The sequence below is a fragment of the Ceratotherium simum genome, chromosome 33, assembly GCF_057802395.1.
Source record: "Ceratotherium simum simum isolate JZ-2026a chromosome 33, ASM5780239v1, whole genome shotgun sequence".
Classification (NCBI taxonomy): domain Eukaryota; kingdom Metazoa; phylum Chordata; class Mammalia; order Perissodactyla; family Rhinocerotidae; genus Ceratotherium; species Ceratotherium simum.
The window spans coordinates 7,183,620-7,198,488 of NC_141932.1; the positions used below are offsets into that span (position 1 = coordinate 7,183,620).

General features: G+C 43.7%; 1 protein-coding gene and 1 long non-coding RNA gene across 3 annotated transcripts; one reads left to right on the forward strand and one right to left on the reverse strand.

The window, feature by feature from the left end:
- The first annotated feature begins 39 nt into the window (after positions 1–39).
- On the forward strand, positions 40–7,485 carry LOC101404053 (cationic amino acid transporter 3-like). 2 transcript variants are annotated; one of them, XM_087422050.1, is made up of 12 exons: positions 40–133; positions 2,352–2,757; positions 3,350–3,508; positions 4,329–4,506; positions 4,704–4,816; positions 4,964–5,186; positions 5,359–5,498; positions 5,604–5,706; positions 5,891–6,093; positions 6,289–6,455; positions 6,784–6,892; positions 7,043–7,485. In XM_087422050.1, exons 2-12 carry the CDS (start codon positions 2,385–2,387, stop codon positions 7,162–7,164), a joined length of 1,890 nt encoding a protein of 629 aa, XP_087278176.1. In that variant the 5' UTR covers positions 40–133; positions 2,352–2,384; the 3' UTR covers positions 7,165–7,485. The 2 variants fall into 2 exon arrangements, with proteins under 2 accessions (XP_087278176.1, XP_014649935.1); XM_014794449.2 differs by having other exon boundaries at positions 56–133; positions 2,355–2,757.
- Positions 7,486–8,430: 945 nt separating this feature from the next.
- On the reverse strand, positions 8,431–9,807 carry LOC147912743 (uncharacterized). Its single transcript, XR_015549573.1, has 3 exons — positions 9,401–9,807; positions 8,976–9,063; positions 8,431–8,488 (listed from the first exon to the last, which is right to left on the reverse strand). It is a non-coding gene; the product is annotated as an uncharacterized LOC147912743 (long non-coding RNA).
- Positions 9,808–14,869: the final 5,062 nt, after the last annotated feature.

Below are 14,869 nucleotides of genomic sequence, written 5' to 3' on the forward strand. Positions count from 1 at the left end.
GAGTTTTCTTTTGTGCGCATTGGCTCTCAGCTGCTGTTCTTAGAGATATATATCAGCTCCTTCCCAACTGGGCTTAGACTCGGCCTCACTGACTCCGATCCAGTGCTCCAGGCTCTCTGCTCCAACAAGTCAGGTAAGTCTTGGGTAATCTCTTCTGTAGTAGACAGGGTGCGTGAGTTCAGATACTCCTAAAGAGACCTCTGCAATCCAAGTGTTCAGTTGCGTCAGCCTGGCTCCAGCCTGAGGGTGGAAAGACCCATTTTCCAGAGGAAAGCGGCAGCTGGGAGCTGTGTGTGAGAAGGGGTGGAGGTGGGGGGTACTGTGAGTGTCTGGAGGCTCAAAGACTTGATTTTTTGACTCGTGTTGAAACAATATTAAAGATGAAACCTTACACAGGGTTTATAATATGTGGACCACTGATTTGAGTCTCCAATATATGGGTTTACCACACCCAGCAACTCTGAGAAGCTAGCTTTATTATTATGGACAGCATTTTTTTAAAAAATGGTGGTAAAACACACATAACATAGAATTTACCACCTTAACCATTTTTTTTTTTTTTTTTTTTTGTGAGGAGATCAGCCCTGTGCTAACATCCGCCAATCCTCTTTTTTCGCTGAGGAAGACGGCCCTGGGCTAACATCTGTGCCCATCTTCCTCCACTTTATATGGGACGCCGCCACAGCATGGCTTGCCAAGCAGTGCGTTGGTGCGTGCCCGGGATCCGAGCCAGCGAACCCCGGGCCACCGCAGTGGAGCGCGCGCACTTAACCGCTTGCGCCACCGGGCCGGCCCCCACCTTAACCATTTTTAAGTGTACAGTTCAGTGATGTTAAGTACCTTTACATTGTTGTGCAACCAATCTCTGGAACTTTTTTTTATCTTGCAAAACTGAAACTCTGTCCCCATTTAACAATAACTCCCCATTCCTCACCTTCCAGCCCCTGGCAACCACAATTCTATTTTCTGTCTCTTGAATTTGACTATTCTAGGTACTTGATAGAAGTGGAATTATAGAATATTTGTCTTTTGTGATTGGCTTATTTTACTTAGCATAATGTCTTCAAGGCTCGTCCGTGTTGTAGCATGTGTCAGAAGAGCATGTGTCAGAATTTCCTTCGTTTTTAAAGCTAGATAACATTCCATTGTATGTATACACCACATTGTGTTTATCCATTCCTCTGTGGATGGACATCTGGGTTGCCTCCATCTTTCAGCTATGAGAGTAATGCTGCTATGAACATGGGTGCACAAATATCTTTTGGAGACCCTACTTTCAATTCTTTTGGGTATACACCCAGAAGTGGAATTGCTGGTTCATTTGGTAATTCTATTTTTAATTTTTTGAGGAGCTACCATACTTTATCCGTAGCAGCTGCGCCATTTTACATTTTTGCTAACAGTGCACAAGAGTTCATTGGCAGCATTTGAAAAAGAGAACAGACCCAGAGAAGTAAATGACTTGTTGAAAGGCACACAGCTAAGTGATGGCGCCAAAATTCTAATCAGTTTCCTGGCTCTTGAATCCTTGCTTTTAACCAAAATGCTAAACTTGGACTTTCATTATGAGGGGCAGAAGCCCCCTGACAATACTGGCTCAGCCTTGCCCTGTGGAGCAGTGTCGGTCTGGAGACATTCCATGCCCCGAAGGAGCAGGAAATAGACTCCTGACATTTCTGATTCAGAATGAAGATTAGTCCTCCCTCCCTCCAGGCAATTGGGAGGCCACTCTGGTTTGTTGCTTTGACCGAGCTGGGCTACAGTCTCTCCCTCCCTACAAATCCCACCACATTTCACCCCAGCTCTGAATTCCAATCCCATTTCACTCTGCAAGCCATGAAACACAAAGCTATCAGGTTTCAGGATCTTGGGCACTGAAATGTGTGGAGTGTTAGCTGTCTGATCGCCAAGTCCCATAAAGAGTCTCTTCACACATATCAAGTAAGGCAGGGAGTAATGATGATGATTATTTTCCTGTGGGAGGACACAGGAGGGAGGACAGAGTGGTATGTAGCTTGTGCAAAATCAGACAGCTGAAATGTGGCAGAGCTGGAATTGAACCTGGGTGATTAGGCTCCAAAAATTAGCACTCTCATCCACTCAATTCATGTCAATTAAACAGCTACTATGTGCTAGGCACTGTGCTGGAAGCTTTTGCTTGCTTCTCTTCAAGCAACCCTTCCAGTAACTTTGAAATGTATTGAACGTCTTACTTAAATTTGAAGAAACCAAGGCTCAGAGGTGGATGACTTACCCAATATCTTTACCATTTCTCCGTGGAATGGGTCTTATGTCTGACTCCCAGGGCCAAGGGTGGGTGCACATTCTTGATGGCTGTCTTGTTTTCTCAGCAGATCTTAGCCTCCTCTTGGACTCCATCTAGGATGCTGTGTCAGAATGTTCACCAGTTTGGCCAGAAGCTGGTACGCAGGCGGCCCCTGAGGCCCAGGGAGGGGTCTGAGAGTCAACTGGCCCGTTGTCTGAACACCCTAGATCTGGTGGCCTTGGGTGTGGGCAGCACCCTGGGAGCAGGCGTGTACATTCTGGCTGGTGAAGTGGCCAAGGACAAGGCTGGACCGGCGATCGTCCTCTGCTTCTTGGTGGCTGCCCTGTCTTCTGTGTTGTCTGGGCTCTGCTATGCGGAGCTTGGGGCCCGGGTACCATGCTCCGGCTCTGCGTATCTCTACAGCTATGTCACAGTGGGACAACTGTGTGCCTTCATCACTGGCTGGAACCTCATACTCTCCTATGTCATCGGTGAGATCATGGGGCATGGGGGAAGGTGTGGGGGAAAAAGGGACTTAAGATGAGGAACATAGGAGGGGGGATTGGGGTCTTCCCTCTCATTCATGAGCACTTTGTTATCCACCTTGTGAGGGGAAGTGGGTAATAATGCAGGAAAACCCCAAAACTTCATTCTACTCAACTCTCTCCTGCTTTCTTTAAATGACTGAAGCAAGAAGAAATGGGAACTGTGGGAGGTGGGGAAGAGTTCTTCTGGATGAGAGGGAGACATAAGGCTCATTCCCTCACCTGATCTGAAGTCGGTGCTCAGCTGTTGTCTTCGTGGGATTTTTTGTGACCACCCTATTTAAAATTGCAACCCTTATCTCCCGCCCTCCCCACTCCACTTCACTGTTTTCTTGCATAACATTGATCTCCTTCTAACATTAAATACTTGACCTATTTTGTGAATCATCTGTGTCTGCTCCCCCCACCCTATGAAAAGAAACTCTTTGAGATTAGGTATTTTGTCTATTGTTTTTTTCCTCCAAAAATATATCCCCTGGCACACAGTAGGGGTTCAATGTACGTTTGTCAATGACTGTTCCTCCTTCTGCCACTGCAGGAGCCGCCAGTGTGGCCAGGGCCTGGAGCCGCACCTTCGACAGCCTGATTGGGAATCACATTTCTCAGGTCCTGCAGGGAAGTTTCTCTCTGCAGGTGCCCCATGTCTTGGCTGAGTACCCGGACTTTTTCGCGCTGGGCCTGGTGCTGCTGGTGACTGGTGAGGCCAGGGTCAGAGCCAGGATGGGAAGAGTGGGGCGTGGTGGGGGGAGCAGAGGTAGGAAAGGCTTGGGGTGGTGGAATGGTGGGGAGGCTGGAAAGAAGGATCTGCCATATGAGGACAGGAAGGCAAGACAGACAACATTGTTTCCCACCCTCGGCACTACTGGCCTTTTGGGATAGATCAGTGTTTGGTGTGGAGGGCTGTCCTGTGCATTGTAGGTTTGTTTTTCTTTTTTTTAAAATCATTATCGGACGTTGAGTAGCATCCCTGGTCTCTACTCACCAGAGGCCAGTGGTACCCAGCCCCCCACAAATTGTGACAGTCAGAATGTCTCCAGACATTTTTCTATATGTCCCTTGGGGGGACAAAATCATCCCCAGCTGAGAACCATTTACTTAGAATGACAAGTTTTCTTCCTCTGTACTGAGACCAAAGATTTTTTTTTTCAGTTGAGGTGAAATTCACATAACATAAAATGAATCATTTTATTATATTTTCCCCAGCTTTATTGAGATGTAATTGACATACAACATTGTGTAAGTTTAAGGTGTATGATGTGATGATTTGATACACGTATATATTGCGAGATGATTACAATAAAAAATTAACCATTTTAAAGCGTGCAATTCAGTAGCACGATGTTGTGCAACTCTCACCTCTAGCTAGTTCCAAAACATTTTCATCACCCCAAAAGGAAACCCCGTACCCAGTGAGCAGTCCCTGCCCATCTCCCCTCAGCCCCTGGCCCCGACTGGTCTGCTTTCTGTCTCTGTGGATTTAGTTATTGTGGACATTTCATATTCCATCTTTCCCACAGGACTACTCGTTTTGGGAGCTAGTGAGTCGGCCCTGGTTACCAAAATGTTCACGGGCTTGAACCTTTTGGTTCTCAGCTTCATCATCCTGTCTGGCTTCATTAAGGGAGATCTGCACCACTGGCAGCTCACGGAACAGGACTACGAATTGGCCATATCTGGATCCAATGACACATCTAGGTTAGGAGGGCACTCTGCCAAGGTTGTGTGTGTGTGTGTGTGTGTGTGTGTGTGTGTTGGGTGCAGAGCTGGGAATGAAGTGATCTGAGCTGGGGGTGGGGATGGAGCCCCGGATATGTGGTGTTGACTGAGTAGCCCAGGAGGGATGGCTGAACACACCTCACCCATGTCCTTTCTCCTCCCTTCTCTCACCATAGCTTGGGCCCTCTGGGCTTTGGAGGGTTTTTCCCTTTTGGCTTTGCTGGGCTTCTCCGTGGAGCAGCTACATGTTTCTACGCGTTTGTGGGCTTTGATTGCATCGCCACTACAGGTAACGCAGTCATTTTGTTGCATTAGGAGTTTGGGCTGCCCTTGGGCACCGGGTTGGTGGAGGGTTAGCCTGCTTTTGGAAGACGGAAGAGATTTTGCACCTTCCCCAGTGTGTTTTCCTGACCCAATACCTCCACCCTTCCTGCAGGGGAGGAAACCCGCAATCCTCAGCGTGCCATCCCCGTGGGCATCGTGATCTCACTCTTCATCTGCTTTCTGGCATATTTTGGTGTCTCAGCGGCCCTCACCCTCATGATGCCCTACTACCAGATTCATCCTGAGAGCCCCTTGCCACAGGCTTTTCTCCACGTTGGATGGGCCCCCGCCAGATATGTAGTGGCCGTTGGCACCCTCTGTGCTCTTTCATCCAGGTCAGTGTCAAAGCCTTCTCCTCGTCTACTGTCAGATTTCCGAGTGTCCAAGCCCTTGGGGCTTGAGAAATTAGAGGGAGAGACACCTTACCCCATGTAGGCTAGGGAGGCAGAAGCCCTCGTCTGTTCTGCTTCTCCGTGTCCTCACTCATGTTCCCATTTTCTCCTCCAGCCTCCTGGGCGCCATGTTCCCCATGCCACGGGTGATCTACGCAATGGCAGATGACGGGCTCCTTTTCCGAGGACTTGCCCGGATTCATGCCCGCACACGCACCCCCATCGTGGCCACCATAGTTTCTGGAACTCTTGCAGGTGAATAAACAAAACCCACTCCTTCTTTGATCAGCTTCCTTAACTTGGATATTTCCAGTGGTTTCTCATCCCCCTTCCCCCACCTTGTTTGCATCCTCGTTCCAGCATTGATGGCATTCCTCTTCGAGCTCAGTGACCTTGTGGACCTTATGTCAATTGGGACCCTGCTTGCTTACTCCCTGGTGGCCTTTTCTGTTCTTGTCGTCAGGTGAGACTCCACGACATCTTGACTGGGGGTCTTGGACTCATGGGGATTGACGAGGAGCTAATCCTCTTCTGCCTTTGTGCCGTCTCCTAAGTGTATTGCTACACTTAAGGTGGGAAAGAGGTAGATTAGGCTCTCTGGGTGAGTAGGGGCTGGTGTTAATATTGCCTTCATGCTTCTAATTCAGGTACCAGCCAGAACAGGATTTAACCAAGAATGAGAAAACAGAGGTGGAAATCATTGAGATAAAGCCTGAATTTGAAGCAAGTTCTTTGGGATCTATACCTGAAGTAGGAACCTTCAAGACTCTAAAGAAACTGTGTAACCCTATCAACACCATCCCCACTCCGAAATCTGGCCGGATGGTCTATGGATGTGCCTTACTGCTTGGTGAGCAGTGGGATTTCTCTTTGGTATTCTGAAATTGACAGGATGGGGTGGGGGTGTGTGTCTTTGGCAGCTGAGGAGTCGTCTTGGAGATATGATGGCCTTTCTTGATGTGGGCAGTTTTAGGGTGGGATGTGACCCAAGGTCTTGACATTTGGCTTCTGGAGTTGGACCTGTTCTCCAACTTGACTTTTGCAGCTCTCCTGCTGACGATCCTGTGCCTGATACTGGCCCAATGGCCCAGCCAACTGATCTCTGGAGATCCAGTGTGTTCAATAGCAACTGCGCTGCTGCTGCTGCTCATTATTCAGATCACTTCCATCATTTGGAGACAGCCCCAGAACCCCACTCCTCTTCAGTTCAAGGTAGGTGACCTGAAGCTCCCAAGCTATCCATCTTGAGAGAATGAACTCTGCATGCTTTGAGGTCTAAACATTCTTTGCCGGCCCAGGGAAGAAAAAGGGTCCATTGCTAAAACAACGGACCATTCTCTGATCCACACACAGTAGTACTTCACTAGTTCCATTTCCCAATACCTGTCTCTGGGAACATGCGGTGGGATACCCAATATGAGGAGGTATTGAATGCACAATGAGAATTGGACTGGAGTCTTCCTTCCCACCCAAGTGGGGTAGGGTAACTCCCTTTCAGAAATCTGTTGTATGTTCAGGTATTGACTGATTTTGCCCACAGGTCCCTGCTCTGCCTGTCCTCCCACTGATGAGCATCTTTGTGAATGTTTACTTGATGATGCAGATGACCCCTGGGACCTGGGCCCGATTTGGCATCTGGATGGTGATTGGTAAGTGGCTTTCTCAGGAGAAGAGTCCTCGTGGGTGACTGAACCCAACCTTCTTCCTACTGTCTTTCCTCAAAACTGTCTCAGATGCCATAATAGGAAGCCTATTGAGGGTGCCTACTTTTCCATCTCACTGTCTCATTTCCCTACTAGGATTTGCCATATACTTTGGATATGGGATCAGACACAGCCTGGAGAAGAACAATGATCAACAGCCACCAGCTTTAAACTCCCAAGCTCTTGACAGAAACATCCCTAGTGCTGAATTAGTTTAACCACAGGAAATGGATGCTGGGTGGAATCTCTCCATACCCTGGAGGTGTCTTCTGGTTCAAGGGAAAGTTGGAGCCTCCGTGAGGCATGAAGATGGGATGCCTTTAGAGCCCTGTATTTATTGCCAGTGGACAAAATTCCTTAATGTTGTATGATTTTTAAGTAAGCTTTTAAAAGCATAATACACATACAGAAAAGCTCATGCTACGTAAGTATGCAGCAAGATGAATTTTCACAAAGAAAGGACAACAATGTAACCAACATCCAGAGAAAGAAATAAAATGACTTGCACATAAGAAGCGCCTTCTTGTGCCTACTTCCAGTAAAAAGATTGTCAGATGGGAAGAAAACCCAGGTTTCAACTATATGTTGTATCAAGAGTTGCAATTTCAATATTAAGATACAGGGCCGGCCCGGTGGCGCAAGCAGTTAAGTGCGCGCGCTCTGCTGTGGCGGCCCGGGGTTCCCCGGTTCGGATCCCGGGTGCGCACCGACGCACTGCTTGGTAAGCCATGCTGTGGCGGTGTCCCATATAAAGTGGAGGAAGATGGGCACGGATGTTAGCCCAGGGCCAGTCTTCCTCAGCAAAAAAAGAGGAGGATTGGCAGATGTTAGCACAGGGATGATCTCACAAAAAAAAAAAGAAAAAAGAAAAAAATTAAGATACAAATAGGCTGGAAGTAAAAGGAGGGGAAAAGATACATCATGCAAACCATAACAAGAAAGCTGCTATAGCTCTATCAATGTCAGACAAAGACTTTAAGACAGAGTCTAATAACAGATAAGGAGGATCATTTCTTAATGGTAAAGGAAAATGATCATTTCTATTTTCCCCCAGCTTTATTGAAATATAATTGATATAGAACATTGTGTAAATGATCATTTTTATTCACTTTTCTGTTGTAGACTCTTAGATAGAGTTACACACAGAGTTGATGAGGAAAAGTTCTAATTGAAAAAAACACATTAATAGATGGAGGAGGATTAACAGAATTAGAAAAATCACCATCTTGCAAGCCATAATGAAATCATAGGGTTAGGAAACATTAATTAGTGGAGACTGAAACTATTAGGTGAAAGTTTGCTGGAAAAGGGTGATGTCACCTCATTACCATTCTCAACGTGCTAATGTGGGACAGGCAGATATCACGTGCATGCTGATGCCCTGTAACAGGCAATGCAGAGTACTTACCATAATACTTTCTTGATGAAAAACTGAATCAGAATGTAATCAAGCCTCTAGGTCAGCTATCAGCTTACAGAAGATAAGGGATAGTCACATACTGACTGAAAACACAATCAGCCAAAACCAGAATGTGGGCAATTCTGCAGGAAACAAAAATGGTGCACTTCCTGTAACAATTACATGACCAAAAATGGAGAGTTAATATTTACAGATTAAATGATATTTACTAGACACAAGAGCCAGAGGCTGACATTTTGGAGGAACAATCTACCTTCTCTTTTGCCAGACAATTCACATTCTTTCCCCCCATTGTGTTAGTTATGATGATGGCATTGTGGTTATGTTTTATATATTAGTATTTAATGGTAAAAGTATGTAAGATTTTGGATGTGCTGTAAAATGCCTCAGCCAAGGGAAAAAAAAGACGTTTGGATTTGATTTAGAACCACCTGTATCAAGACAATAAGAGACCGTTGTGAAAATCTGAATTAGAAGATGTTAAGGAGTTAATTATTATAAATTTATAAGAAATATTCTTAGATAACAGTGGTTCCTGGAGGTCAGCACTGTCTTGTGTTGAGAATAATGGTAATATGCTCCTCACACATGGATGTTAGATTTACTCACAGGGATCTGGTGGTTGACTTTGGCTACAGTGGTCTCAGTGAAGTTCTGCAGGTAACAGCCAGTTTGCAATGGGTGGACTTCATAGGTGCTGAGAAAATGGAAAGATGGAGAGCAGACGACCGATGCAAATTTAGCCATAAGGAAAAGACAGTACTGGTAGCAGTTTTCCTTCTACAGGTATTAACTGCTCCCATATCCTGCCATATATTAGGTGCTGGGAATGCAGTGGTGAACTTGAGAGCCACAGTCACCCGCTCCAAGACCGGTTTACTTCACAGAGGTGATTCGACTGAATGGTCAAATGCTCAGATATATGTTCAGAATTTCTGGCTCTAAGTGGAGCCCTTATTTTTTTTTTTTTCATTTATTCAACAAGTATTGAGTACCCACTCTATGCCATATTCTCCTCTAAGCACTCTGCATACCTTAGGGAGCAAGACTGGCAAAGAGTCGATGCTGTGTTGCATATTTGAACGCAGATATTATCAAAACTGTTAACAATGTGATGTTTCTGAGTTTTTAGAATGAATTCCATGGTCCTATGGAAAATTACTTTGTTACCTGCGGGAATAGGAAGCATTAGTTTACTGAGCCACCATACAAGATAGTGCAAATATGACGTTTACATGAAAATGAAGACTGTTAAAGGAATTCCTGTTATGTAAATATAGCTAAACAAATGAGAGACATTGAATAAATTACTAAGCTTCACAGTTGCTTGTGTAATTAAAGCAGGAGAACTCCAACAATAGGTTAGGTAGGGTTTGGAATACAAATAAGAACCATTATATAACTTCTAATCAAAGAAAAATTTAAATATAGCCCTAAACGCTTTCTTAAGAGGATTTTTTTTTTAATAATTTTATTTATTTATTTTTCCCCCAAAGCCCCAGTAGATAGTTGTATGTCATAGTTGCACATCCTTCTAGTTGCTGTATGTGGGACGCGGCCTCAGCATGGCCGGAGAAGTGGTGTGTCGGTGCGTGCCCGGGATCTGAACCCGGGCCGCCAGCAGCGGAGCGCACGCACTTAACCACTAAGCCACAGGGCCGGCCCCTTAAATGCTTTCTTATATTTCTTCAAATCATTATCAACTTCTACCTAGTTTGATGGTTATGTGCACATTTATTTGAAAGACTGTTTAAATTTCTAATTAGATTTCCCATTTCTAGGTAAGTATAAAAGTAATTTGAGTAAAACTCATAAAAATAAAGGAGCCCTTACTTTTAATGACTTACTGTTGGACCTGTCTGTGCCTCGGCATTTTCATCAGAGTGTGGGGACAGTGATGGTGTCTACAGCCTAGGGCTGTCTCATGATTTGGTCAATACATAGAAGCCCCTTTGTGGTGTCTTGCATATGGTGCACTCATTGTGGTCATTTAACATACCGGTTGAGGACATGATCTCTCGGAGGCAGGCTGGCTGGGTTTGAGCCTAGCTTTACCATGTAGTATTGGTGTGACCTTGGGGCAAGTTACTTAACGTCACTATATCTCCATATATCCTCATATGGAAAATTGGAAGAATGGTGATACTTATATCAGAGAATTGTAACATTTATTGAATGTGAGTTTTTAAAAAAATGACAGCAAGGATAAGTAATGTGGATTTGGGTATCAGCGTGGTGCAAAGCAATTGAAGGGTCTTGAACTAGAGATACAGGTAATACCCTTGACCTGTAGGTTAAAAACGTGTTCACGATTACTATACTGGGGGCCGGCCCCATGGCTTGGCGGTTAAGTGCATGCGCTCTGCTACTGGCGGCCTGGGTTCGGATCCCGGGCGCGCACCAACGCACCGCCTCTCTGGCCACGCTGAGGCCCTGTCCCACATACAGCAACTAGAAGGATGTGCAACTATGACGTACAACTATCTACTGGGGGGCTTTGGGGGAAAAAAAAAAAGGAGGAGGATTGGCAATGGATGTTAGCTCAGAGCCGGTCTTCCTCAGCAAAAAGAGGAGGATTAGCACAGATGTTAGCTTGCGCTGATCTTCATCACACACACACAAAAAAACAGATTACTATACTGGGAGAACTGTAATGATGAGAGGTTGTGCTGAGGATGGGGGTGTGATTCATTTGTTCAGTTTATGGAACACTTTAACATTGTAATGCTACAACTTAAATTTTTATCTTCATTTTTACTTTCTACAGATATTCTCTGAAATCTTTCTCTTAAGACACCTGTATCTAGTGTTTACTCAGAAGTCACATTCTCAGTGACCCTTTCCCTATATATCCTGGAAAAGAAAATCTCGAATTCTGCAGACACGCTCTATCTCCCTTCCCATCTTCAGCTCCTCATCTCTTCTGTTTACCTGTAAGGTTTGAAGCACAACTGCACCCTGTTTACTCTTTCTATGTCCTCCATTAAAGTCCCTGCCTGTGGGCCAGTCTGCTTAATTTCAGCTGAGACTTTTGTCAAAGTACTTAAATACTCTAATTTTGTTTCCTTATTTGAAATTTCACAGTCAGCTAGCTCACTCATTACATGGTAGTTTAGCAAAAGACAGATGGTCGATTGTTCCTCCAATGTAACCAGGCATAACCAGATGTGAAAGTGTTCGATGAACTTGTCCATGAGTTTTGCCTCATAGTAATACTACAACATTCTCCCCCCCCCCCCGCCAAAATCTCTCCACAGAAAGTCAATGATCAATGTAATTTTCACTAAGGAGCTCCTGAGAATGAGGAGGTTTTTTGGGAAAGATGATACGTGTCCATGTATATGTATCATAGGAAAAATCTCAATTAATGCTATAAAAATAATATATTCTTATAAGTGGAAACGTTGAGTCAAAGATATACATTTAAAAGTTCTGGTAAATACTGCTAAATTGTAGCCCAGAATAGCGCTGTCCAAACAAATACAGTGAGAGCCACATATGTAATTTAAAATTTTCTAGTATCACATTAAAAAAGCAAAAAGAAAACAGGCAAAATTTTAATAATATATTTTATTTAGTTCAATATGTCCAAAATGTTATTTAAACATATAATACATGTAGAAATTATTAATATTTTATCTTTTTATTTCTGGTTGAAGGCTACAAAACCCATGGTGTATTTACCACATTTCAAGTGCTCAATAGCGGTATGTGGCTAATGGCTGCCCTACTGGATAATGCTGTTCTAGAATTTTCTCCCATGCTTACCAGTTGATTTAGCGCAGTGTTCAGGTAAACTGGGGTCCACAGTCCAAATCTTGCCCATGGCCCCATTTTGGTATAGCCTAGAAGCTAAGGGTGGTTTTTATTTTTAAAAAGTTGTAAAAATAAATAAATAAATGAAAGGACTATGTGACACAGAGTATATGTGGCCTGCAAAGCTGAAAGTATTTACTACATGGCCCTTGACAAAGTTTGGCCAGCCTGGTTTGTTGTAACTGAATGTGCTCAGGTTTATTCTGTTTATCTGCTATGTTGAAGTGTTCAAATTTGCCTTGTTTTTTGATGAGTTTCACTTTAGCCACATATGCCTAGAAGAGATTGGAAGCATCTCTAGTGATCTTTGGCTTCTCTTTGTATAATTACTTTTTTTTTTTCCTTAGTCAGTCTAGCTAAGGATTTGTCAATTTTGTTTGCCTTTTCAAAGAACCAACTTTTGGTTTCACTGATTCTTTGTATCATTATTCTATTCTCTATTTCATTTTTCTCCATTCCAACCCCTATTAACCTCTTCCTTCTGCTAGCTTTGGGTTCAGTTTGCTTTTCTTTTTCTAGTTTCTTACATTGTAGAGTTAGTTTATTGATTTGAGATCTTTCTTTTTTAATGTAGGTGTTTGCTATAAATTTCCTTCTGAGCATTGCTTTCATTGAATTCCGTTTTTTTTAAAATAATTTTATTTATTTTTTCCCCCAAAGCCCCAGTAGATAGTTGTATGTCATAGCTGTACATCCTTCTACTTGCTGTATGTGGGACGCCGCCTCAGCATGGCCAGAGAAGCGGTGCGTCGGTGCGTGCCCAGGATCCGAACCAGGCTGCCAGCAGCGGAGCGTGCGCACTTAATCACTAAGCCACGGGGCCGGCCCCGTAAGTTTTGTTTTGACCTTCATTCTTAATGTATTTTACAATTTCCCCTCTCAATTTGTTGAGACTTGTTTTGTGGCCTAACATATGGTCTATCCTGGAGGATGTGCCCTAGAGAAGAATGTATTCTGCCATTGGTGGAGTGTTCTGTGTACGTCTGTTTGGTCTAATTGGTTTATAGTGTTAAGTCCTTTATTTTTATCAACCTCTCATCTAGATGTTCTATCCATTAGTGAAAGTGGGGTATTGAGATCTTTATTATTGTAGATCTTATTTCTCTCTTCAATTCCGTCAGTGTTTACTTCATATATTTGAGGTTCTTTTGTTTAGTGTGTATATAATTGTTAGATGGATTTTATTAATATAAGACGTCCTTCTTTGTCTCTTGTAAGTTTTAGACTTAGAGCCTATTTTGCCTGATACTAGTCTAGCCATCCCCCCTCTTTAAAGTAATGACTCATGAGGAAGGACTTACCTCAGATATGTTGCTATTTGCCTTCTGTATGTCTTATGCCTTTCTTGTTCCTCATCTCCTCCATTACTGCCTCCTTTTGTTTCTGATTATTTTTGTAGTGAAATGCTTTGATTACCTTCTCATTTCCTTTTGTGTCTACATTTTAAAAGATATTTTATTAACGATTACCATGGGGATAATAATTGACACCCTAAATTTATAACAATGTAGTTAGAATTGATACCAACATAGATTCAATGAATCCAGAAACTCCACTCCAGCTAGCTCCAACTCCTGCATATTATTGCTACAAATTACATCTTCATACATTTTGTGCCTATTAATGTAGATTGATAATTTACTAATGTATTTATCTCTTAAATCATGTAGGATATAAAAAGAAACATTACAAACAAAAAGTATAATACTATGGGCTTTTATATTTACCTATGTAGTTACTATTTCTTTATAAGTCTTCAAATTACGGTACAGGGCCCTTTCCTTTCAGCCTGAAGGGCTCCCTTTGGCATTTCTTGTAGTGCAAGCCTGACAGCAGGCAAATCCCTCACCTTTTATTTATCTGAGAATGTCTTCATTTCTCTTTCATTTTGTATTTTTTTTTTTTTTGCTGAGGAAGATTGGCCCTGTGCTAATATCTGTATTCGTCTTCCTCCATTTTTTTTTTTTTTTGTATGTAGGACACCGCCAAAGCATGGCTTGATGAGCGGTACGTTGATCTGCGCCTGGGATCCGAACCTGCAAACCCCAGGCTGCCAAAGCGGAGCATGTGAACTTAACCACTGTGCCACCAGGCCAGCCCTTCTCTTTGTGTTTTTTTTTGTGTGAGGAAGACCAGCCCTCAGCTAACATCCATGCTAATCCGCCTCTTTTTGCTGAGGCAGACCGGCTCTGAGCTAACATCCATTGCCAACCCTCCTCCTTTTTTTTTTTTCCTCAAAGCCCCAGTAGATAGTTGTATGTCACAGTTGCTGTTTGTGGGACGCGGCCTCAGCATGGCCGGAGAAGTGGTGCGTCAGTGCGCGCCCAGGATCTGAACCCGGGCCGCCAGTAGCGGAGCGTGCACACTTAACCGCTAAGCCACCGGGCCGGCCCTTCTCTTTCGTTTTGAAGGATAGTTTTGACAGATAAAGAATTCTTGGTTGGCAGCTTTTACTTTCAGCACTTTAAATATATCCTCCCTCCCTCTTCTGGTCTCCATGGTTTCTGATGAGATTCCATGAATCCTCCTTAGATAAATCCTCAAGAGATAAACTATTTCTTATGCTGATATATTCAAGAAGGGGATCATTAATTAATCAGTTATTAGGAGGCTCAATAAAATTCATTCAACAGGCATTTCTTGAATGCTTATCATGTATCTGGTACTGTTCAAAGGGGTCAGGATTC

Bases quoted from the DNA above. Each gene is read 5' to 3' on its own strand.
- LOC101404053 (XM_087422050.1), top strand. From the start codon at position 2,385: ATGCTGTGTCAGAATGTTCACCAGTTTGGCCAGAAGCTGGTACGCAGG. The intron at 4,817-4,963 runs GTAACGCAGTCA...CCCTTCCTGCAG, and splicing joins TGATTGCATCGCCACTACAG to GGGAGGAAACCCGCAATCCT. The intron at 6,893-7,042 runs GTAAGTGGCTTT...TTTCCCTACTAG, and splicing joins TGGCATCTGGATGGTGATTG to GATTTGCCATATACTTTGGA.